This window comes from Callorhinchus milii, unplaced genomic scaffold (assembly GCF_018977255.1).
Source record: "Callorhinchus milii isolate IMCB2004 unplaced genomic scaffold, IMCB_Cmil_1.0 Scaffold8, whole genome shotgun sequence".
NCBI classification, from domain to species: Eukaryota; Metazoa; Chordata; class Chondrichthyes; order Chimaeriformes; family Callorhinchidae; genus Callorhinchus; species Callorhinchus milii.
This window is the reverse complement of record NW_024704749.1, coordinates 1,350,280-1,376,961: the sequence shown is the minus strand read 5'-3', so window position 1 is coordinate 1,376,961 and position 26,682 is coordinate 1,350,280. Positions and strand designations below refer to the sequence as shown.

The 26,682-nt window shown below is 45.5% G+C and overlaps 1 protein-coding gene across 1 annotated transcript; it reads left to right on the top strand.

The window, feature by feature from the left end:
* The first annotated feature begins 332 nt into the window (after positions 1 to 332).
* On the top strand, positions 333 to 25,987 carry patz1 (POZ/BTB and AT hook containing zinc finger 1). The gene is made up of 6 exons (XM_042337344.1): positions 333 to 1,204; positions 1,285 to 1,768; positions 16,154 to 16,217; positions 18,661 to 18,832; positions 21,699 to 21,881; positions 24,881 to 25,987. Exons 1-6 carry the CDS (start codon positions 367 to 369, stop codon positions 25,324 to 25,326), a joined length of 2,187 nt encoding a protein of 728 aa, XP_042193278.1. The 5' UTR covers positions 333 to 366; the 3' UTR covers positions 25,327 to 25,987.
* The last annotated feature ends 695 nt before the right edge of the window (positions 25,988 to 26,682 follow it).

Sequence of the window (26,682 nt, the reverse complement as noted above, 5' to 3'; positions counted from 1 at the left end):
CCTCCCCCTTTGCAGTGCCAGCCCCCCCCCAGCCCCCCCCACCACATACAGACAGAGAATGAGTGAGTGGGTGGGTGGGTGAGAGAGAGAGGAGGGGGGGGGGAGGTCGGAGTTCACAGGAAGCGGAGGGGCTGCCATTTTTTAAGCCATCTCGAGATGGAGGGGGCTGGGGAGTGAGTGTGAGGTGGGGGGGTGGGGGGTAGAGAGAGAAATAACATTGAGGTTGGTGTGGCTGTGTCTTTGCCTCTCACAGCCTGAGGCTGAAGTTCAAGCGGTATTTGGAGGGGGTGAGTCGGGGTGGGAGGGGGGGGTAGGGTGGGGGTGGAGGAGGTGGTGGGGTGGGGGGGGGAGGAAGTTGATTGTAAGATGGAAAGGGCTGCGGATCAGTCCTGGAGCAGCAGCTACACCTACCAGGTGAGCCAGCACAGCGCCGACATGCTGAAGCGACTCAACGGGCAGCGCAAGAGCGGCGGCCGCTTCTGCGACGTGCTGCTGCGGGTGGGCGAGGAGAGCTTCCCCGCTCACCGGGCCGTGCTGGCCGCCTGCAGCGACTACTTCGAGTCGGTGTTCGGCGGGCAGGGCGAGCAGGCCGAGGCCCGGGAGCTGGAGATGCACACCATCAGCGCTAAGGTCTTCAGGGACATCCTGGAGTTCGCCTACACCTCGAAGATCGTGGTCCGGCTCGAGACCTTCCCCGAGCTCATGACGGCCGCCAAGTTCCTCCTCATGAGGTCCATCATCGACATCTGCCAGGAGGTCATCAAGCAGTCCAACGTGCAGATCATGGTGCCGCCGCCCCCGCCCCCGGCCCGGGCCGCCGACATGATGCTCTTCTCCCGCCCCACCGCCGCCGCCGCCGCCGCCAACCTGGAGCTGGGCTTCGCGCTGGACCTGGCGGCCGCCTGCGCCGGGAGCAACGGCGGCCACGGCGGCAACTTCTTGGGGGAGAACGGCCACGGCCACGGCCACGGCGGGTCGCTGCCGGCGGACATCAAGCTGGGCGGCCCCGGGCTCGGCCTGGGCCTGGGCCTGGGCCCCAACGCGGGCCTCGGGCTCGGCCTCGGCTCCTCCTCCTCGTTACAGAGCCCTCTGCCGGGGGCGGTGGACGGCCTGGGGCTGGGGTCGGGGTCCGGGTTGGGACACCCGCAGTACCAGGCCGCGGTCGCCGCTGCTGCTGCCGCCGCCGCCGCCGCCGCCGAGCGCGGCAAAGTGACCAAGAGAGGGCGCGGGCGGCCTCGCAAGGCGGTCCCGGCCCCGGCCCCGCTCCCGGTGTCGGTGTTCGAGCTGCCGGTGCTGTCGGGCGCGGGGCCGGGGCCGGGGCCGGGCCGGGCCGGGAGGAGGGCTTCTATCCCTGCAGCTTCTGCGGGAAGGTCTTCAAGAACGCCAACCGCCTGCTGCTGCACGAGGCCCAGCACACGGGGCTGAGCCTGGAGCTGGGGGCCGCCGACCACCAGCCCGGGACCGGGCCCGGGCCCGGCGCCGGCTTCGGGGACCACCCGCTGGCCGCCTGCAGCGGGGGCCCCGACACCCCCCGCAAGCGGGGCCGCCTGAGGAAGAACGTGGCGTGTGAGCTGTGCGGCAAAGCCTTCAGGGATGTGTATCACCTGAACCGTCACAAACTGTCCCACTCCGGGGAGAAGCCGTTCGAGTGTCCGATCTGTCACCAGCGGTTCAAACGTAAGGACCGGATGACTTATCACATTCGCTCTCACGACGGCGCGGTGGGTAAACCCTACATCTGCATCAGCTGCGGGAAGGGCTTCTCCAGGTGAGTGCCAAGCAGCCCCCCCCCCCCCCCCCCCCCCCTCATACACCCCCCCCCTCATACACCCCCCCCCCTCATACACCCCCCCCTCATACACCCCCCCCCCTCATACACCCCCCCCTCATACACCCCCCCCCATACACCCCCCCCCCAACCCCCCCCCCCATACACCCCCCCATACACCCCCCCCATACACCCCCCCTCATACACCCCCTCATACACCCCTCATACACCCCCCCACATACACCCCCACCCCACATACACCCCCACCCCCCCCCATACACCCCCCCCATACACCCCCCCCCCCCCCATACACCCCCCCCCCTCATACACCCTCTCATACACCCCCACCCCCCCCATACACCCCCCCACATACACCCCCCCCACATACACCCCCTCATACACCCCCCACCACCCACCCCCCCTCCTCATGCAACCCACCCACCCCCCCCCCACATACACCCCGCCCCCACATACACCCCCCCCCCACACACACCCTCATACACCCCCCCCCCCACACCCCCCCCCACACACCCCCCACACACACCCCCCACACACAAACACACCTACCCCCCCCACACACACACACACACCTACCCCCCCACACCCCCCCCACAGCCAAGCCCCCCACACACACACCTACCCCCCCCACACCCCCCATACATACACCCCTCCACACACCTCCCCCACACACCTCCCCCCCCCACACACCTCCCCCCTCCTCCACCCCCACACACCTCCCCCCTCCTCCACCCCCACACACCACCCCCCTCCTCCCCCCCCACACACCTACCCTCCCCCTCCCTCCTCCTCCCCCCCTCCGCCACACACCTACCCCCCCTACCCCCTCCTCCCCCACACACACCTACCTCCCTCCTCCCCCCACACACCTACGCCCCTCTCCCCACACACACACCTGGATTCATCATCATCATCACCGTCATCTTCGTCGATACAGCGCCTCCCGCGTCTCTTCGAGAACATCTCCCGAGCGCCTCACCTCCGCCGGATAACACCGGGCGCGAAGCCCACCAAGATTATCCCTTTGTTAAACCCCCCCACCCCCACCATCCCACCACTCTCCATCCTTCCACAAACCGCGCGGGGTTGTGTAAACCCGACGGGCGCTCTGTGGTGTGGGGCAAAGAAAATGAAAAGGGAGATTCACTTGCAAAGGAACGAATTCCACCCATCGTTCCTGAACCCTGCTCCAGATGTGTGTGCGTGTATATATATATATATATATTATGTATGTATGCCCTGCAGGAGTAATCCTTACGAGAGTTTGCGTACTAACGGTTTGTACGGGGTGACCAAAAAGTTGTGGTATCCATCCCTACCCTATTATTTAACCCCCCCCCATCATAATTTCTCTTAAGACTCATCAGACATTGTAATGGCAGCAAAACTTTTTGATCACCCTGTATATAATGTACATTGCCTTTGTTTAGATACAGTTAAGGAGATACAACAGGTTACTGGAGATTCAGATTTGTTGCCCCCAAAATATACAGTCAATTCACTGTGAAGCGCATTGAGAGGTCTGGAAGACGTGATGAGGTGTTGTATCAAATGTAAGGATTATTATTATAAGCAAACAGATTCCTGGAGGCTGTGCTGATCCAAATCTGATTTCATCCCTTCCATTCAGAATCGGAGGGCAGAGTCGAGGGGAACAGGCTTTCTCACACTCCAGGAATCTGTTGCAACTCCTTATTATATTAACTCTTGCATTTGATATAGTGCCTTATCATGTCTTCGAAACATCTCAAAGTGCTTCACAGAATATACAGTAAAGTGAATTGACTGTATGTGTTTGTGGTCGAAACGCGACAGCCAATTGAGCACAGCAGTGTCCCACAAACAGTCGTGTTAGTCCTTACTGTATCTAAACAAAGAAAATGTGGACTCGGTTGGACAAAGGGGAGAGGGAAGGCTAGGCTGCAAGTTGATTGTTTTTCAGTGAGAGAGCAGATGAGAAATGCTGTTTAAAAACACTTCTGAAATTAAACCTTTCTAGCAGCCCCTTTATTCTCCACAGCGTTTGCTAGTTTCTTTCCCCTCCCATCTCCACCATTTTGTCAGTCTTTTTTTCCCTCGTATTTGTTTGGATTCCTCCCTCCCTTGCCTTCTCTTTCCTCCCCCCCCCCCCCAGTCCCCCCCCAACCTCTCCTCCCCCACACACCATGCATTGCTCAGCCAGCGGGCGGGCGACTTGCTCGCAGACCTCTTGAGCAGTCATTGTTTACTGTCCACCAATCAGTAAGATTATCCAAGTGGAGTTAATTCAACTTCTGACTTTTAAGTTTGTGTTGTTTTGCTCTGCTTCACCTCGATGTGCTCCTCGTAGATCTTGGAGACGCAGCAATGACTCTGACAGCATGTTGCCCTTTGTGTGATGTGTCTGTGTGCATAGGAGTGATGCTAAGTTTTTTTTTAGCTTCCCTCTCTTTTTCCTCTCTCCACCCTCCTCCTCTTTCTCCTCTCTCCACCCCCTCTCTCTCCTTCCCCCTTCCCCGCCTCCACTGAGCATAGCTCAGTGTGTGTGTGTGTGTGTGTGTGTGTGTTTGGCTTGGCTTCAGTTGTGAGTTCACTGGGAATTTGAACTCGCAGTATAGGGTATCAGTCCACCGCACTGTGCATTGCGAGTGTGTTAAATTGTAGGAAATGCTGTCCTTTGGCTGAGACTTCAAACCATAGCCTGGTCTGACTGTTCAGGTGGACATAAAATATCCCATGGTAAGACTCGGTGAGAGGAGTTTTCCTGGTGTCTTGGCTAATAATAATAATCTTTGCATTTGAGACGTCTTCGACACATTTCAAAGCGCTTCGCAGAATATACTGTAAAGTGAATCGACTGTATATTTTGTGGGTGAAATGCGGCAGCCAATTGCACACAGTAGCGTCCCACAAATAAAAGCAAAAGTAAACTCCCTCTTTCCCCCCCCACCCAAGTAAAACAGAATGGTTAGTGCACCAAGCAGTGCTTTTAAGTGTAATGGGTAAACTTTTCATTTGAGCTGTACAAAACACCCAGCAGTACAATTTTAGATTATGTCCTTCCCAGTCTATCATCTGGAGAGAGTATTTTGAGCTACGCTGGGTTGAAATATTTATGGTGCCATGGATGGTAGGTTGAAGCAATTTGAGCTGAAGTCCTGTAGCTCAGTGGTTAGAGCGCTTGCCTTGCAAGCAAGAGGACCTGGATTTTATTTCTGGGCAGGACAAAACGTTGGGCAGGTTACCCTGCTCCACACCTAGTAATATTATAGGAACCAGGTTGTTTGTCGATTGGTAGATCGCTTTTCCTGAGGTAATAATCCCTTCAAAAAAAGAAGATAATAATTTGGTTAATCATTCCACGACTGTTTGTGGGCCACCTGCTTTGCGCTATTGGCTGCTGTGTTTTGTCCACACAATATATAGTCAGTTCACTTTACAGTATGTTCTGTGAAGTGCTTTAATAAGAGCACTATATGACTGACTGATAAGGCACTATATCAAATGCAAAGATTATTATAAGAGAATTGGCTAAAGCGACGCTTGTTATAACTTTGGTATTGGAGTTACTGAATTGCTGCAGCATTGAGTGATTGATGTGTCTACTATTCAGTTACATTGTGAGGTCTCACATGTGACTTAGGGAGGAAGAAGATTAAGTAGAAGTTTGGGCTGTTGCATTGGAATGTCAGCCTAGACCACAAGTTCCTGCTTATTCGGGGGAAAGGGGTGGTGGGGGCTTCAGCTCACAACCTTTTGACTTTGAGATAAGATTTTAGAAAGAGCGTCAGCCCTTCACACGGTGAGCGTTTCAAATATTGTTGGTCCAATACAAACACGAGGGACGGAGGTGTTAAATAGTATAGATCGTATACTGGCCATTCTCAGCATTCAACTCCAGCATTTCAAGCACTTGTTACTGTTACAAAATACAGTATAAAGATTGATTTCCAGGCCAAAAACAGCTGAGTACCTGCGGGCCAGGGTGACAGTTGTGCTTGTTGCATTGTTGTGACATGTTTATGGCTCACATTAAGTGGCTGACCATTTCTGACCATTACAAGATGTCTTTGTATCAAAATAAATTTAATCATAATAATTCTTACATTTGATATAGCTCCTTATCATGTCTTTGAGAGTTTCAAAGCACTTCACAGAATATACTGTAAAGTGAATTGATTGTATATTTTGTGGGCGAAAAACAGCAGCCAATTGTGCACAGCAGGTTCCACAAACAGTGCTGGGTTGAGTGACCAAATTATTATTATTTATTTACTTTTGAAGTAATTATTACCCCTGGAAAAGTGATCCGCCAATCGACTAACAACCGGGTTCCTACTCACTGCTAGGTAAACTGCGCGATGAAATTTGGAAAAGCAGCTTCCTGAGTGGTTTGGTTGTGGGAGGTATCTTGCCCAGTGCCTTAGGACATCCTCCTGATGTGAAAAGCACTATACAAATGTAATTGTGTTGTTTGTTTTTTGTTGCACTGTGGCTCGTTCTTCTAGTGCACAGTCCCAGAGCAGGCAGGATAGGCAATGGCTTCATGTATCAGTCCAGTGTTTCTGTAGACGGTGCACAATATGGATTCAACCATATGCAAAAGGGCCACAATATTGGGCCTTAATGGGGGCCGATTGCTGGATACTCTATACTGTCAATCGTTTTGCCCACAAAAATGCAGTCAATTCACTTTACAGTATATTCTGTGAAGCGCTTTGAGACGTCCAGAAGACGTGAAAAGCACAATATCAAATTCAAGGATTATTATTATTAATCTGATGCACACAATTGAGACTTTTCCTATCCTCTTAGTTTCTGTTTGGACACCTGTCCACTGAGTTGAGGGGCCGTCTCTCAGTGCATCATCTTGTTACATATTATTATTATTATCTGGTCAGATGCCTTCTCTGCCCTCTGCGGAGGGTACTTTTTTGCTGCCTTTGACACTGACGACCAATCTACCCTCCTTCACTGCCTCTCCTCTCACCTCAACCTTCATGGTCCTGTCCTCAACTGGTTCAGATCCTACCTTTCACACAGTCTCCACTTTGTCTCCACAAAAGGCTTCTCCTTCAGCCCCCATACCGTCTTGTGCGGTGTTCCTCAAGGCTCTGTCCTTGGTCCCCTCCTCTTCAATATCTGCAATAATAATAATCCTTGCATTTGATAAAGCGCTTTTCACGTCGGGAGGACGTCCCAAAGCGCTTCACAGAATATGCTGTAAAGTGAATTGACTGTATATTTGTGGGCGAACGCGGCAGCCAATTGCGCACAGCAGTGTCCCACAAACAGTCATGGATTGAAAATGACCAATTTATTATTGTTTTGTTTTTTGGAGGGATTATTATTAATCAAGCTCCCTCTTGGCGACATCGCTTTGCAAGTGAGAGACCTGAGTTCAATTCCAGGCAGAGGGCCAAACCTTGGGCAAGTTTCCTGACTCCACACAGAGCCTAATAACAATCCCTCAAACCCAAAACAATAATAAATTGGTCATTTTCAATCTACGACTGTTTGTGGGACATTGCTGTGTGCAATTGGCTGCCGCGTTCGCCCACAAATATACAGTCAATTCACTTTACAGTGTGTTCTGCGAAGTGCTTTGGGACGTCCTCCCGACGTGAAAAGCGCTATATCAAATGCAAGGATTATTATTATTATTATTATCATCTGCAGACATGGGTTCAACTCCCACATGTATGCGGATGACACCCAACTCTTATCTCCATGCCTCCACCTTCAACTCCAGGGCCACTGCCGTCCTGAGGGATTGTCTATCAGGCATCAAGTCCTGGATGAGAGCTAACTTTCTCCAGATGAATGTCAACAAGTCCGAGGCTCTCCTGCTTGTCAGTGCTTCCACACCTCAGGCGTTGACAGCATCACCATCTGTGGATGCACACTCCACCTCAATCTGGAATCTTGGCGACTTCTTTTCGACCGAACCTTTGGTCACCTTCCCCCCCCCCCCCACCCCCAGCTCGGCCCCGGGATCCGTTACTGTGAAGCGCTCTGAGACGCCGTAAATCCAAGTTGTTGTTGATCCTCAACTGTTCTTTGTTCCACATCCATGTTATGACCTAGTCTGCCCTCCCCCACCTCCGCATCATCGCCCAGCTTCACCACTGCCTCTCCCCTCAAGCCGCTGAAACCCTCAGCTACGCCAACGCTCTGCTTATCAGCTTTCCCAACTCTTCCCTCCACAAGCTACAGATCATTCAGAAGTCTGCAGCTCATTTCCTCTCCTGCAACAGGCTACGTGACCCAATCACCCCCACCTTCGCCCGGCTCCGCTGGCTCCCCATCCCCCAGAAAATTGAGTTCAAAATCCATGTCCTTGCCTTCAAAGCTCTCTACAGCCTTGCTCCTTGCTACCTCTGTGACCTGCTAACGGCATATCAACCTGTCCAGTCCCTTCACTCAGTGGGCTCCGGACTGCTCAACATCCCCCGCCCGGCCCACCCCACCATCGGCGGTTGGGCTTTCAGCCTCTCTGCCTCCACCCCACATTCCCTTTGCCTAGCTCCTCTCTTGCCTCCCTCAAGGCACGTCTCAAGACCCTCCTCTTTGACCGCACCTTCGACCACCCTCTTACCCCTACTCTTCCTGCCCTCCTAATCCCAACACCCTACTTGGGTCCAAATCCCTGACTGTACAGCACCATGCAAAATCCTCCTAACCCAAAAGGCGCTATACGAATGTAATTTGTTTGTTGTTGTATCCTTCCAAAGCTTTTCAGCTGGAGTTGTGAAGTCGGTAAATAGATGAAACAGCACAATGTTTGTTTGCAATAACTTTGCTCACACAGTGAGTAAACCTCTCGTTGTAATCCTTTGAGTGGAGCTCTGTAGCTTAGTGGTTGAGCACTCACCTTGTAAGTGAGAGGACCTGGATTTGATTCCCGGGCAGGGCGAAACATTGGACAAGTTTCCTTATTCCACACGCCTCTGTTAACCTAGCAATAACTAGGGATCCGGTTGTTAGTCAATTAGCGGATCGATTTCTATGGGGTTATAATCCATTTTTTAAAAAAAAAAGATTAGGTCACTCAATCCACGACTGTTTGTGGGACACTGTTGTGAGCAATTGGCTGCTCCGTTTCACCCACAAAATGCAGTCAATTCACTTTAAAGTATATTTTGTGAAGTGTTTGAGACGTCTTGAAGACGTGATAAGGCGCTGTATCAAATGCAAGAATTATTAATCCTGACAGCTCAAAAGCAGACCACAGTGCATGGCCATACACAATATGGCCGTGTACGTCATGAAACTTAGGTGTTGGCCTGGCTCAGTTGAAACCATTCTTGCCTCCCGAGTCAGAAGGCTGTAGTTTGAGACACACATCAAGAACTCACAAGTCTTGGCTGATACTCTAATGCAGTGTTCACAGTGTGCCGTCCTTCGAATGATATGCTTAAACTGACATCCCATCTGCCTGTTCAAGTGGATTCACACGGCGAGTTGTTGGGATCTGGAATGCACTGCCTGAAAGGCTGGTGGAAGCAGATTCAATAACGACTTCCAAGAGAGAAGTGGATAGATATTTGGGGAGGACAAATTTGCAGGGCTATGGGGATAGAGTGGGGGAAGTGGGCACAAACACGAAGGGCCTCCTGTGCTGTATGATTCTATGATTCTACGTTAAAGCTCCCATGACACTGTTTGAAAAGAGAAGGGAGTTTGCCTCGCCTGGTGTCCAGGCCAACAATCCCCAAATAAAATTGGTTACTCACTTCATGGATGTTGGTGGGACATTGTTGTGTGTGCAAATTTGATACCGTTTTCACCTGACTCAATCATGCCCCACAGAATCGGTTCATCAATTTATTTTTCAATGGTATTTAGTCTGTGTGTTTTCTTCTATCCTGCATGTAGTTGAGTTGTTGACATCTCCCAATCTGCTCTGAAGTTAGGTACTGGCAGATGGTAGAAAGAAGAATGATCAGGTGACTTTGCTTTTTCGGGGCTTCTGATTGCCACCAAAACGTTGACCAAACTATTAATATGTTGTCCAAACAACATAACTATTCAGGGTAAGTAAGGGACACTTTCAAGAGATAAGCTCTAATCTATAAGGCGAGAGAAAGGAACTAAGAAATTGTGTTGTTCCTGCTGCATTCCTCTGGCAGATCTCAGAAATGCCTTTCTTTTCACATCACCCAGTTTTGCTTTCATCTTCAAACAACGTGAGAAAACCTCCACATCAAAGACTACTAGAATGTAAATTACAATTGTTGCAGGATCCCAAGTGAAGGGACGAGACATCTGTACAGCTACAGGTGTTTTAAACTGCTTTGTTCTTTTGATTTATGCTTTAAGACGCCTGGCTTGTGCACTCAGGCATAATTTTTTTGCAAATCTCTCGTGGGTATCAGTTCTAACAGTTCCAGCGGTCTTTCTGTACCATGTGCTTTTGCTATTCTTCAGCTTTGAGCTGAGGGAGGGAGGATGAATTTACAAGTGAATCCAGTTCTGCACTCAGCACATTTCTGCAAGGCTGGCGATCTGCATTCTGCCCTAACCCCTCTTGACAATTGTGCTGCATTTACTGTTGCACATATTCTTATTAAAGTCATTTCTGTGAAAACTTTGTTGTCAAAATATTAGCATTGTTGAATGCTTTAGTGATGGTTTCTATGGATGCAGAATAATAATAATAATCCTTGCATTTGATATAGCGCTTTTCACATCGGGAGGACATCCCAAAGCGCTTCACAGAACACACTGTAAAGTGAATTGACTGTATATTTGTGGGCGAACGCGGCAGCCAATTGCGCACAGCAATGTCCCACAAACAGTCGTAGATTGAAAATGACCAATTTATTATTATTTTTGGTTTTGGAGGGATTATTATTAGGCTCTGTGTGGAGTAAGGAAACTTGCCCAAGGTTTGGCCCTCTGCCTGGAATTGAACTCAGGTCTCTCACTTGCAAAGCGAGTGCTCTAACCACTGAGCTACAGGACTCCACAATACCCTCTGGTTGAGATTCTTCCACCACGTGAAAGCAGTTAAAGACGAGTGAGGAGTTTGATGTCACTTTGTCATATAAATAACCCAGTAAATGAGTGAATTGTGGGTTTGTGATCTGAATCTGGAGGTTTAGGCTGAGGAACCTGTGTACACACGGCTGAATTTGTGCCATCTGGAAGGCACTTAAGCAATCGTGGAAACATTCACTTCCAGGATACACCCTGATACCCTACTGGCAACAAACATTCCCCCCCACCCTCCCACACACACACACACACACACACACACATGTAAATTCCATAGTACTGTGAGATACACGCGCGGGCTGGCTTGTTGCTGGGCAACATCTTCTATAAGGGAGACCAATGTCACAGTGACATCAATGCACAGTGTGTGGTGTGACGTCTCGTGTCCAAGTAGCTTCTATAGTAACGGCACTGATTTCAGTGCTGAGCGTATAACTAGACGGCTCCTTGACATCCATCGCCAGTAAACCTGAGGCGTCTCCAGTTTTTGTCTCTTCACTCACAGTTCAGTCTAATATACAATCAACAGCAACAACTTGTATTTATAGATCGCCCTTCACGTGGGGTAGCGTCCCGGAGCACAGCTAATATACAGTCCTACACACTCTTCTTCCTTTCTGCATTCTCACTGCATTGTTAACAAAACTCATCACACTGTCTCCTGCTCCAGGGATTCCTACCCATTTCTCTGCAAGATATAAATACTGTAGAAGTTCTTATTCCTTCCAATTCCAATCCAGTTGCAATCCAGTTCAGTTCCTCCTAACTTTCAGTTGAAGACTTAAGCTTTGTGCTGCACAATTAGTTACGAACATCCCATTTTCTTTGCTCTTCCATCTCTCTTGGTTATGACCTGGGCATTCAACAACTGTTCCAAAGACGTTTGTTATTCAAAAAAAAGGCATCTATTTTCCTTAAGTTTTTTTTTCTATGTCCGGGATTAAAACTCAGTAAATACGCTTTACAATATGTCCTACGAAATGCTTTAATATGTCCCCCCGATGAGAAAGCTAATATATCAGATGAAAGATTTATGTCTTTTTAATTGTTTAGTGTTTTTGCTTGACCTTTTCTTTCAGCTGTTGTCACAGTTGCTACTTATGAACGACTCTAAGCAATTTATCCTGCTGATGCTAGCCCTTCCGTACACTCCTTAACACATGGCGCACACACCACCAACGCTCTTTACCACCATGTTCTGCACTTGTTAGAACCGGAATATATCTTGCTGCAGACGTGTGGGTAAATTAGAAGCACAGAAATCGGATGTATTGGGAGTTGGGTATTTTTTTATTATCATCGCGTTTTCTATCTTTACGTAAAGTATTCCCCTCATAAATGTGGCTGCAATTTGGAAGTTTTTCAGAACTGCAGAGAGAGGGACTGCAAGAGGAAATAACTATAATAAGAAATTCCTTTGTATAATCTTGTCCCAACGTGCGCAGGAGGAATTCTTCACTTTATTCTTCTGTGAAAGTGCATGTTCAATGTCACAAAGCGGTGTTAGAAAAGTCCTACTCAACAACTAACCTGTAACAAAATACCGTCTAGAGTTGGCAAGGCTAATGAATGAGTCACAGTGTTGTTCTGACTGTTGTTTCTTTCTCTGCCTTCATATTGCATCCGATCTTTTGCGCCCTGGTGCAGGTCTGCCCTAACCTGCTACTTGTTCCGTGTCTGAACCCAAAATGGGTTTTACTCCTTCTGTTAATCTTCCTGTTATATGCCAAGTAACACTTCACCCATAAAATACACAGTCTGTGCCCTTTACTGTGAAGCTCTTTGAGACGTCTCAACAATGTGATAAGGCTCTGTATCGAATGCAAGGATAATTATGTGGTGAATAAATATAGATCCTGGTAACAAAACCAGGAGAGTGAGAATGGTGGGTAGTATTTAATAACATAAATTGTTAACACTAAGTAAATTATCCTAAGGTGGGTGGGGGTGTGTGTGTATGCGTGACTGTATTGTATGTTTATCGTGTGTGTGTGATATATTGTATGTTTATCGTGTGTGTGTGAGAGAGAGAATATATTGTATGTTTATCGTGTGTGTGTGAGAGAGACTATATTGTATGTTTATCGTGTGTGTGTGAGAGAGAGAATATATTGTATGTTTATCGTGTGTGTGTGAGAGAGAGAATATATTGTATGTTTATCGTGTGTGTGTGAGAGAGAATGTATTGTATGTTTATCGTGTGTGTGTGTGAGAGAGAATATATTGTATGTTTATCGTGTGTGTGTGAGAGAGACTATATTGTATGTTTATCGTGTGTGTGTGGGTGAGAAAGACTATATTGTATGTTTATCGTGTGTGTGTGTGTGTGTGTGAGAGAGACTATATTGTATGTTTATCGTGTGTGTGTGAGAGAGACTATATTGTATGTTTATCGTGTGTGTGTGAGAGAGACTATATTGTATGTTTATCGCGTGTGTGTGAGAGAGACTATATTGTATGTTTATCGCGTGTGTGTGAGAGAGAGAATATATTGTATGTTTATCGCGTGTGTATGTGAGAGAGAATATATTGTATGTTTATCGTGTGTGTGTGAGAGAGACTATATTGTATGTTTATCGTGTGTGTGTGAGAGAGAATATATTGTATGTTTATCGTGTGTGTGTGAGAGAGAATATATTGTATGTTTATTGTGTGTGTGTGAGAGAGACTATATTGTATGTTTATTGTGTGTGTGTGTGAGAGAGACTATATTGTATGTTTATCGTGTGTGTGAGAGACTATATTGTATGTTTATTGTGTGTGTGTGAGAGAGACTATATTGTATGTTTATCGTGTGTGTGTGAGAGAGAGACTATATTGTATGTTTATCGTGTGTGTGAGAGACTATATTGTATGTTTATTGTGTGTGTGTGAGAGAGACTATATTGTATGTTTATCGTGTGTGTGTGAGAGAGACTATATTGTATGTTTATCGTGTGTGTGTGTGTGTGAGAGAGACTATATTGTATCCGCGCCTCGGTGAAGTGTGCTATGTAAATGCAAGTTATTGTTTATAGTATGTGTCCTTCTTTATTGTTTATCACTAGTGCGGCTGCGAGAAATGATATTGTATGTGACTGTCATCGCTCTTGGGCTAATTTTCTACTTTGTGTATATCTCTAATTGTGCATGCCTGAGTATGCTCCTTGGGGGGTGGGGGGGTGGGGGGAGGAGGTAAGAGGGTCTCCTTGGAGCTGGAGCTCTAAGGTGACATGTTTAGCAATCGAATGTCGGAATTGAGCAGACCCCCTGTGGCGGTCTCGGTAGTTTGGTTCCTGAGCCAGGCCGGTCCGCAGTATCTGCAGGACATTGCTGATAACAGCACAGAACCTGGAAGGGCAGACCAGCCACTGGGAGCAGGGAGTCATCCCACTCAGCTCCTGTTATCCCCTGCAAGCGTGTTTGACGTTCATTAATAATATGAGGCTTAATACGTTTCATGTTTGAAAGTGATGAATTTACGCTTAAAGTGTAAAACCTGTATTTTGGCAGAATTGCACCAAGGAGAACACTATAGTTCTCTGCTCTAACGCAGGCAAGCAGGTCTGCACAGTAACTGGCAAGATTCTCAAATTGAGTATGTTGAGCAAATTGGGAGATGGTTGGCTCAGGCCCATGCGTGAATTCTGCTTCAATTTACAAGTGGTTTGAATTTTCTGGTTCCTGCAGTCACATGAGACAATGTATAGATTGGGCCTGGACCCCACAATGGAAAAACATCTGTGGCTTTTAATGACCCCGCTGCTCTGCTCACGTTAAAGACACATACTGGGATTTTATTTAGTCATTTGTTTTCAAAAACAAATTCTTGGCTCTGGGTCCTGGGTGATGTATAGGGATGGGGTGAGGTCTCCTCACTGAACAAACTCATATGGGCACCAGTTCTCTAAGGTGCCTTGTCAGCCAGTATCAAATGCTAATCATTTCATGCAGTGAACGTGAACTCAGTTTTACTAGTTGAGATGGTCTTTGGTCTTTTTGCTTGCTGCCTCTCGGCCCACCTCCCCCTCAACTAAAATAACAACAGAAGTCGCTGGGAACACTCAGCAGGTCAGGCAGCATCTATGGAGAGAGGAAAGTGATCGCAGACCTTTGTAATTGAACACCTGGGTTCAATTCCAGGCAGGGTGAAACCTTGGGCAAGTTTCCTTGCTCCACACGCCTAATAATAATCCCTCCAAAACAAAGCAATAATAAATTGGTCATTTTTAATCCACGACTGTTTGTGGGATGCTGCTGTGTGCAATTGGCTGCTGTCTTTCGCCCACAAGTACAGTCAATTCACTTTACAGCAACTCTGTGAAGCGCTTTGAGACGTCGAGAAGACGTGAAAAGCGCTATATCAAACGCAAGGATTATTATTATTATTATGAACAGCAATTAGTCTGTTTTTGCATTTGGTGGCGGATTGTTTTCCAGTCCAAAGCAAAAGGAAAGGAAATGAGTTCTAAAAGTTTTGAGGGATTGTTTTACATCTGATGAATGGAATTTGGTTGCCTAAGGCTATACTATCTATTCGAGGCTGAATGGGACACAAATCATAACAGTATTTCTCCACTGTTCTTCTGAAGACACTGATTTGTGTTGGATCTTATTCTTTGGGCAAGTGTGCATACTGTGTTTTGGGTGTGTGTGTGTAAACTGTATGATGCACACAGGCAGACCATTTAGTTAAGTGCATCGCAACCAGGCTGAATCCAGTCATCGCTAGTGGAGCTGCTACATATGAATTTCCTGGCAGAATCACAGGATAGGAATGAGGGTCTAACCTGGGCCATTGAGGGCAATGTACGACCTCCCTGCTGTTATCGCAGATGATAATATCAGCTACCTTGTTGAAGACGGTATCAGACCTGAGACTCACCTCCTACTTCGTAAAAGTGCAAGGACATGCAAGCCAGAGATTCACAGGTGTAAAACTAACTGCAACAACAACAAAATTACATTTCTATAGCGCCTTTCACGTTGGGAAATAGCTCATTTTAGCCGTTGGGTCACCACAGTTTGCCTCAGTGCCCCGGGGTTAGAGAGAGGAAACTCAGCTCAAATTGTCACTCCTGATCATATCCAGATAGCACCTGCTGGAAGGGGCAAGTCTCGACATTAGCTGAATACCATATTAGCTGTTAGCCGTGATTTTGTCCTGATCACCTCCCATCCCCCTTTTTTTTCACACAGGGGAGGTTTAGAGAAAAACACACTTCTGAATTTCTATTTTTTTGAATTTAATAATCTTTACGTTTGACATTGCGCCTTTCATGTTGGGAGGAACTCCGAAACGCTTTACAGGATTTACTAATGATGTATTTTGTAAATAATCAATTCACAAATGTATTCTGAATCCTTAAACTTTAGAATCTTACTCATTTAATTGCTTTCTTCTTACAGACCAGATCACTTGAATGGCCACATCAAACAGGTGCATACTGCAGAGAGACCCTTTAAATGCCAGGTGAGTTGCTTGTTTAGAGTGTATTCTGTATCGGGTAGAGCTGAAGTGCTGAGAATGGAGTTAATGTGAATGCCATAACTGTTTATATACTACGCTAGCTGTACCCGTTGCAGCTACGCTTGCAACCAGTTTCATTTAATCGGCCTTCTCTCTTTCGTCTGACTTTTTTATTTGTCCTTGAAAGGCTTGATCTTTGCTTCTCAGGCATCTTTAACCCTTAAGATTAATAAAATGTGCTATTGAACTCGTTGGCATCCTGTGTTCACATATTTGCACACATATACTTTTGGGCGGGCTCCAACCAGGGGCGGGCTCCTCTTCCCAAGACCTTTCTGATGAGGTGTAAATCAAAAGAAATAAGCCCATGACATTCCTCCATGCAAAACCTTTCCCATGAGGTATAAATCGTGTCTTTGCGTCAATCGGTTATTGCGTTATTGGCGGTCAGACGCACAGAGACATTTTGTCTTTATTAGTATAGATGTATCTCTCTAGAAGGGTGTGTGATTTCCTCTGTCGCTGCTTTGTTGCAGAATACCATGCATACTTTTGGGGGGATTAATTGAAGCATTTTTTAATATAGCTCATCAACGATAGGAGATCCCTGAAAAATATGCACATGGCACTCCCCCTGCAAGACCTTTCTGAAGAGGTATAAATCATGTCTCTATGTCAATCGGTTATTGCGTTCTTGGCGGAGGGACAGACAGCCACACAGACATTACGTCTTTATTAGTACAGATAACATACTAGTCCTGTAGCTCAGTGATTAGAGCGCTCGCCTCGCAAACGAGAGAACCTGGGTTCGATTCCCTGGTGGAGTAAAGGGTTGGGCAAGTTTCCTTACTCCACACACCTCTGTTTACCTAGCAGTAAGTAGGAACTCGGTTGTTAGTCAAATGGCGGTTTGAAACTTGCTTTTCCGGGAGTAATAACCCTGTTTTTTAAAACAAAATTAAAAATAATGTGGTCACTCAATCCACGACTGTTTGTGCGCAATTGGTTGCTGCGTTTCGCCCACAAATATACAGTCACTACACTTTACAGTATGTTCTGTGAAGCGCTTTGAGACGTCTCGAAGATGTGATAATGCGCTATATCAAATGCAAGGATTATTATTATTATTACAGCCCAGCGAATGAAAAATTGGGATGAACAGGATACTGTGATAACAGCTCTCGCTGTTTATCAGATCAGCCAACATTGCAGATATTCCGCTTGACAATTTTGTGAGGATATTTTGCCGGCAGCACCACACATATCCAATGTTCTTATCTCACCCAAAATATCTGTGCGTCAATGATGAGGCTCTGGTTGACAAAGTCAAGGACCACCTCGAACAACGAGAGAGATAGTTGTTACGTGTGGGGGGTTGAAGCAGTTGATCTTAGCGGCTGTGAATTCAGACTCAGCTGCTTATTTTTAAACGGTTTGCCTTAAATGCGAAGCTGCATGACAATCCCCATTGCTGCCCATCTTATCTCCTAAGTCCTGTAGCTCAGTGGTTAGAGCACTCGCTTTGCAAGTGAGAGACCTGAGTTCAATTCCAGGCAGAGGGCGAAACCTTGGGCAAGTTTCCTTACTCCACACAGAGCCTAATAATAATCCCTCCAAAACAAAAACAATAATAAATTGGTCATTTTCAATCTACGACTGTTTGTGGGACATTGCTGTGTGCAATTGGCTGCCGCGTTCGCCCACAAATATACAGTCAATTCACTTTACAGTATATTCTGTGAAGCGCTTTGGGACGTCCTCCCGACGTGAAAAGTGCTATATCAAATGCAAGGATTATTATTATTATTATTATATGTTGCTGTTTATCATGCAATAGATCTAACGGAAATGGCTATGTGAAGGTTCATTATTATTGCTAGTGTTATCTTCATATCTGCATAACACCAGCAGTAATAATAAAACATGTGAATAGAAACACAAATTGTCTGGAAACCTTTGAAGTTTCTAGTTGGGTGTCTTTGGTGATTCGATGAGGTGCAGAGCTTCCCGGAATCCTCTTCTTCCACAGTCGCAAAGTTCACAAATACAAATCTATATATTACATTCTGGCTGTCAGTCTGGGTTGAACTTGATCACCAGAACTAGATGGACCTTGGTCTTTTTTCGTCCAGCATTTCTCATGTTCTTATGTTTGTTTACAATAGTGGACATACTTCAGGGCTGACGGTGTGCAGTCATATTAAATAAGAATAATCCTTTCATTTGATACAGCGCCTTATCAAGTTGTTGAGATGTCTCAAAGCGCTTCACAGGATATACTTTAAAGTGAATTGACTGTATATTTTGTGGGTGAGAAGACGCGGCAGCCAATTGCGCACAACAGCGTCCCACAAACAATCGTGGATTGAGCGAACAAATGATTATAATTTTTTATAATTATGATGAGTCGTGTCTCATTGTTGCCCATGGTGGCCTCTCCTCACAGACTTGTGAAGCTTCATTTGCGACCAAAGACCGCTTGCGCTCCCATTTGACGTGTCATGAGGAAAAAGTCCCTTGTCAGGTGTGCGGGAAGTATCTACGTGCAGCATATATGGCAGATCATGTCAAAAAGCACAACGAGGGACCAAACAACATCTGCAACATCTGCCACAAAGGTAACTTGAAAACATTCGGTTTTACACCTTTTATAAGAAATCATTTTTGTTTCAAAAGGCCAAACTGGCCCTAATTGCTCTAGGTGAAGTTTGTTGTGTCTGTTCAGATATCTGGAGATTTCTTTTGTCTGTTCTCACGCAGTGTATTTTGTTTGGACCCAGGGTTGTAGGTTTTTATTTGTAGTCAAAGATTCAATAATCTTAACCACATTCAGTGTTTATTTTTGGCTGGGAAAGCTGCTGCTGATGAAGTAGGAAAAGATGGCAGCCTAGAAAAGATCGTAAATTCCTTGAGCGTTTCAAATGTATTTTTCTAACGTTGCATTCACTCGATGAATAAGGTAAGAAAATCAATCAATATTATTCACGATATTGTAAAATTATTAGTTCTCTATAGTCTCCTCTTTTCCCAAATTACACTTGAGGGCTAATGGTTGCCATCTTACCAAGGAAGTGTCAGCTTCTGGGTCTGAAGATTGTGGTTTCAAGACTTTTGTTGGGACTTTGAGCTCACAGGCTTTGAGGCTGGCACTCCAATGCAGTCCTGGGGTACTGTATTGTGGACAGAGTTTCTCATAGTCTCCTAATAACATAACGTATTATGTAATAGTATTTTTATTAATAATTATCCTTGTATTTGATGCAGCACCTTAACATATTGAACTGCCTCAAAGTTCTTCACAGTAATTACCATTGAGTGTATTTGTAGGCCAATTTGCGCCCAGCGATGTCCCAATAAATAGCAAGGAGGTGAATGTCCAATTTTACTGTGGGATTGTTGACCAGCAGACTGGGAGAAATTCCCTTCTCTTATAATATAATGGTTTCTTTAACATCCATCTGAAGACAGACATTCCTCCAGCACTGCAGTGGAATGTCAGTGAAGACCAGGATTTCAAAGGGCCCCACACAGCATTTAAACTGAAGTTTCTGACCCACAGTCCAGAGTGCTACCAGCTGAGCCAGGCTGACATCCTGGTCACAAATCCTCCAGATAAAATAGTCATTTTTGGGATATGTTGCTGAGCTCATTCATAAATACAGTTTTTTGGGTTAGCCGAGTGCCTGGCACAAGCAAAACCCCATCACACATAAAAGTGGCCGAACCAAACTGAAAGTTCCACATATTATGTCACAGAAATGTCCCTGTCTCTGGAATGGGATGGAATGTGTTCTGTCTTTGAAGGGATGTGGCCTGCTTACTGAATTTCAGAGAGTATTAGATGCTGTTTGTGGGGCCTGGGCACCCCAGAGGGTGTGTTGGGGGGAACTGCTGGAGTCTAATCAGCTAAAACTGCATAGCTTGCCTTTGAGAGCACTGTCTGATGAGCTTCTCAGTAGTTGTCCAAGTACACATACAGCAATTTCCTGTGAAGCTCTTTGAGAAACGTTAACGTTATAAGTGAACCTTATTATCTTATAAGGTAATCTTACCTTATGAGAAGGTCATTCGACCCATGGCATCTGTGGTGAAAGAACAATCCCCTGCCCTTTCCCCATCCCACTGCAGTTGACCACTTTTTAGATATTTAGTTCTCATTTGAAAGCCAATATGGATTCTGCCTCAACCACCCCTCACGCCAGGGCATTCCATATCCCAACCACTCTGTGTGAAAACATTTCTCCTAATCTCCTCATTTGTTCATTTGCTAGCTATCGTACATTTTGATGCCCTCTGGTTACTGACTCATAGACCAGTTATTTCTCCCTATCGACTCCAATCAAAACCCTCATAATTTAGTGACCTCTATCATGGGGAGCCTCTGTCACCCCTCAACCTTCTTTGCTTTGTGATGCTGCGGTGTGCTGGTGCTATAACAAATGCAAAGGATGTTGTTATATTACCCAACTGGTGTACAGTGGTTGTGAGAGTGTTTTATGCTTTTGTCAATAACCTGTTTGGGGTTGGTGGGTGATGGGGGAGTGGAAGAGGAGAGGTTGGAGTGATGTTAAATTGTTGGGAATGTTGGAATTATTTGGCTATTGTTTGCTTCAAAATCAGAATTTTGACTTTCTTGTGCAAACATGTTTATTGTGCAAAAATGTTTTGTATGTTTCTAACACTTATCACAGAACATTTGTTACTTTGCAGTATTTTAAACCATGAGGAACAGTAGGGTTTGTTGAGTAAAAGGTCTAGCTCCTGCCACCGCCCCAAAGGGAGGATGCTATCTTTGACCTCCAGAGATACTTGACATAAGAACATAAGAATTTGCTGGTGACAGAATACCGAGGCCCATCCAGTTCCCCTTCCACCATCCTGGCAGTCGCTTTGACATGTCATGTCCCAAACTACATACTGTTTCCCCAGATGTTATTTTCCAGCAGAAATCAATCTCATTTGTTCTTGAAACAAACAACATTTTCTGCTTCCATCGTCTGTCTCCCTGGGGGCCTGTTCCATACGTTTACTACTCGCTCACTGAAGTAGTGTTTCCGCAGATTTTTGTTCTGAATTTACCCCCTCCTTCAATTGCAGGCCGTTTTTCCATAAATGGAACCCCTTCCCCCACTCCCACCAAGAACATCTGGTTAGCTGATTAATAAGTGGCATTGGATGGTGTTTGTGGAGATCTGTGCAGTGCACATTGCGCTACGGTGCGATCTCTCCTTTCAGGGTGAAGGTGAATACTTGTCGACAGGTTTCCCCTTGGTTGGGGTGAAGGAAAGATAATGTTATGAGGGCATCTGTTGAGACAACAAATGTATTGGACACCCTGCTGACAGAGTACTGAAAAAGGTGATCCCCCCCCCCCCCGTCCCTTGGGGTTACCATGGCAGTATGACCACTGGATGTTTCTAATCTTGGTTATTTGAAAGGCTCGTCTGATTGAGTGACAGAATCTGTTCTGTCTTTTTTACTCAGGTTTTTCTACTGCTTCCTACTTAAGGGTCCATATTAAAACCCACCAGGGTGTCCATGTTCCCAACTCGCACACTTCTGATCCTTGTGACAGGCGGTGCAAGCCCCAGCCTCAGATCATGGCTCACAAACAGACGCAGAGCGGGGAAGTGCCTTTCCACTATGAGAGAACACGTTCGTTACAAGGCAAGACAACTGCCACAATTCTTTACACAGCAGTGTTTGTTATGTGTGTGTATATATATATATATAGCCAGGACCAGACAGACTTAGTCATTACGTGATATCAACCCTTAGCAAATCTTGCCTCCTAATGAATAACTACTTTTTGCCAAGGATGCGATGTTATCAATGCTTAAATGAACAAATTGTGCAAGTGCAACTGTACGAGTGGGAGAACGCAGACCTGTGCTTGCAAACCACCACCCCTCTCTCCCCCCCCCCCCCCCCCCCCACCCACACACACACACATACACATCTACTACAGTCCTGTAGCTCAGTGGTTAGAGCACTCGCCTCGCAAGCGAGAGGACCAGGCAGGGCAAAATGTTGGGTAAGTTTCCTTACTCCACACACACGCCTTTGTTTTTCCTAGCAGTAAGTAGGAACCAGGTTGTTGGCTGGAATGATACCACCACCCATAATCAGTCTTTAAAGGCTGGTTGTCTTTGGGTTGGAGGATGTAGTTTGCCTCCCATAACTATTTTAGCTGAGGAGTACAGCATGGCATGTAGAAGAGAGAGTAAAAGAATAGGGTGGGGGGGGGAGGAAGGAGTCATTGAAACAACATGCTGATTGTATTGATTCATTTTCTAATTCAAAGGCAGAAATTAAAAGGATTGTTATAACACAGAGCAGTACTGGGTGACAACTTTGATCGTAAAAGAGTATGTGTCCAGGTTCTGATTTAAATTTTCCAAGCGCTACCAGCTCTTTGTTCAATAAGGAGAATTGGATCATATTCCTGTTAAAATATTGCTTTATATTTTATTTATTTCTATCCAAAACTGCAGCTTTCTTGCTGTGGGTGACTCATCCGCCTGTTTCTTTAGCAGAGATATTCGCTATTCCAACCCTCTCTTGTCTGACAATTCAACTCTTTCATCTGTAAAAGACTCATGGGCTTAAGATCCAAATGTAGTGATGCTGAATGAATTCTGTGTTTCTGCCACAATAGGACAGGACTTGTATTATTCATCAGCATGAAAGCAAACATTCCCTTCAAACATTGCATGTTACTGACCTCTGCTGGAAAGTGTGGTTGAAACAAGAACCGATTCACTGAAGCTCCCTCCAGTTGGGATTGTCTGCCGACACTTGCTTATTGGCCTCTCAAAGCTTGGCAAGAATGGAGGAGCTCCATGTGAGTGTAAATCAACAGCTTCAGGAGCAGAGGACTGGAAACTGGGGGGTGGGGGAAATCAAGTCCTGTTATCCACCCCTTGCACAATACTTGTATGGGAATCCATTGGTATATTGATCCTGTGTTTTTTTCGTTAAGTTTATTTCTGCTTACATTACATGCAGAAATAGTTTATCTGCTATTTTCAACCCATCTCTCCTGATTGAGTTGAATTATGTTCCATGGACATTGGTGGCCCCCAAATAGGTCATACCATTAGTCCATTCCAAATTGGGGTGCAATCAATATTGACAATCTATTTGACTGAGAAGGGATCACAACAAGCAGGTCCTGCACTGATCTCCCTGTGAACTTTACACCAAATGTAAGTCCTGTAGCTCAGTGGTTAGAGCACTTGCCTTGCAAGTGAGAGACCTGGGTTTGATTCCCGAGCAGCGCGAAACCTTAGGGAAATTTCCTTACTCCACATGCCTCTGTTTACCAGCAGTGAGTAGGAACCTGGTTGTTAGTTGATTGGAGGATCGCTTTTCTGGGGAGTAATAATCTCTTCAAAAATACAATAATAATTTTTTTTAAAATTAGTCACTCAATCCACAAGTGTTCGTGGGACGCTGCTGTGCACAATTGGCTGCCGCGCTTCACAACAAAATACACAGTCACTGCATTTTACATTATATTCTGTGAAGTGATTTGAGACGTCCCGAAGACGTGATAAGGTGCTATATCAAATACAAAGATTATTATAACTAAAATCTAAAATGAAGTAGAATTGTGTACAATATCTTAATTTGATTATAATTTCAGAGCCATTTTTTTCTGTGGTTCTTAAAAATAACCACCCCCCAAATTAAGAAAAAATTAAAAAAATTACATATTTCTGTGCAAAATAAAATTTTAGATGAAATGAAAAGATAAAATGGGTATAGGCTAATGTTAAGTTGAATTGTGGGCTTAATACTAAAGCTCTTCCAAAGAACTGGCACAGGCACGATGGGCCGAATGGCCTCCTTCTGTGCTGTAATATTCTATGAATACTCTTTTCTTGAAGAAAATTTAGTCAAGGCATTGGAGCACATTTCTTTCCAGGAAAGCCTAGATATTATCTAACCGGTGTGCCACCTTATCTTTCTTCTCCTTGCAATGCTTTTTAGGTTAAAATGCATTAATTATTTTCAATTTAATTTACTGCATACTGTTTTCCAACTTTATTTTGATATTTACCATTTCCCAGCCTGGGAGGTGTCAGGCTGGTGCTGTTGGATAATCTCCTGTAGGAGATGCAGGACCTCGCAAGCTGGCTTGCTGTTAGCTTGCAGCCTGTTGGGAATCACTTGGCTTTAGTTTGGCATTCGTCTGAATATCAGTTGGGGTTAGTTTGAACTTTAATATTCACAATACCATGAAATTATATGAGAATTGCTGGCGCTAACCTGCTTCCTACCACTCTGTAACACAACTGAATGCTTTTAAGTTTAGGGGAGAGGAAGGAAGTGGGGTATTTCCTGTTTTATGATCTATGGGGCATCAGACACAAATAGATATAGCAAAAATAGACGCAAAAGCCCCGTTTAAATAAATCTAATGTTATTTGCAAACTTACTTCAGTTCATTTTAACTAGTAACTGCACACCATTGTGTAAATCGAGCTGTAACTCACAAATGCCATAACATTTAGATCAGAAACTAGTTTGTGAAAAGAGATGTTAACTGTATGTTTGAACTCTATATGTAATGTAAGGAAGTCTGGAAAATGACAGTGATTGATTATGTTGCGACTCCTTCAGTACCAGACGGTGCTAATCTTTTGTCCCTATTTCTGCAGATGGGGAAATGGATGGGCTAAAATGCCAGCACCAGGATTCGCAGGACAACTCTGACTCCTTTGGAGATCTCTCAGACATCAGTGACCTTAAATCTCCTCTGAAGCACGATCAGGATGAATCCTTTCAATGTGACCTCAACAATGGGAAAATTAAAATCGAGACCAACGCTGAGCAGTATATAGAACCGAAGCGATATCCCTGCCAGGACTGTGGCTCCGTGTTTAAATCCAAGTCCTATCTGAACAAGCACATGCTAAAGATCCATGCTAAGCCAGTGGGAGGTTCCTTGGCTGACTTGTCCTCCGGCCTGGGCTCACCCTTCTCGCCTCAGCAGAACATGTCTCTTTTAGAATCGTTTGGGTTTCAGGTGGTGCAGAATGCGTTTGCCTCCTCTTTGGTGGAGCCAGAGGCCGAGCAGAGCACAGAGGACCCTGAGCAGAAGTGAGCAACGGTATTGTCAGGGCTGCTCCTTGAAGTACAATAAGATGGGCAGTGCTTGGCAATGCCCGGAAATATCCATTTTTTTTTTAAAAAAAGGAAGACCCATCAAGGAAACAAACAAAAAAATATCACTGAGGGTACTTTCTCCCACGGCTAGTGGTGTCCTCACCGTGGCAGTTTTCAGACGTCAGCGCATAGTGTACTCCTGGATATTGCCTGTACACAATAGGTGGCAGTCGTTACAAAATCTGTGTGTCTTTGAACCACAGCCAGTGTGTGAAGTGGCTTCTCTCCAGATAAGTCCTATTTCTCACTTCCCTGGGTCAGAGGATAGGTTCCAACACCAGCTAACAAACCTCTAGCAACCTCCACCTCGGTCTGGTCAAAATGAGTGGTTTTAATCAATTGCTAAAAATATTCATTAATTAAGTAGTTTTTTTTAAAAAAAAAAATATATGGTTTGAACCAAACAAGTGTTAGGATCAGTTAAAAGTACCAAATAATGAAGAAGAAAACAATTTGCAACTGCAAATCCACAAGGAACATCCCTTGCATCGTCATTGCTTTTCCATCCAGTAGCCAACAATCCCCATTGAGTATCCTCCTTACAGACTCTATATTAAACAAAATTAATGTTACATGTTTTTTTTAAAAAAAACTTAGAAGATGGAAGTCAATGAGCCAGGCTTTGTTCTGATGAACAAAGAAGACTATCAATGTCGCTTCTTAGGTAGACTTCAGGCTCCAAACAGCTTCTGTTGAAAACACACAACACTCCCGCACTGACATTGTTCAGAGTGAGTCTCTGTTTGAAGCCATTAGCCACTGTTAATGTTGTGTCGCCTTTTGTCAACAGATCACGAGACTCTGTTGTCGCAGCTAGCTAAGCTTATGTGGAAATTACCCATTCCTTGTGTTTCTTTCTCTTTCACCAAAGTACCTGGTATCTGCCTAACACGCAGAAAAGTCTTGTTTGATCATGCAATTACATGTTTTTAATGAAACCAAACGTCTTTTTAAAAAGAGTCCCACTGTGTTGAACTTAATTGTTTCCTTGTGTACTTGAGCAACATTTACATCTTCATCATCCGACAACAAACCATCAATGACAAGTGACTTGCCGATCCAGAAGTTTGAAAATATTCCCTTGGAAAGTTGTGCTAGGATTGGACACGAGGAATTAACCAGTGATGGAGTTCTCTGCATCCAAGTTGTTTGGAGCCTTGAGGTTTTCCTTTAAAGGCTTTGAGGTATGTGATCAAAATGATAGCGACATCCGTCTTCTGAAAAGAAAACCTGAGTGGATGAAATTAATTTTTTTGTAGTTCAAAGGGATGTGTGCACCAGATCCTCAGGCAGT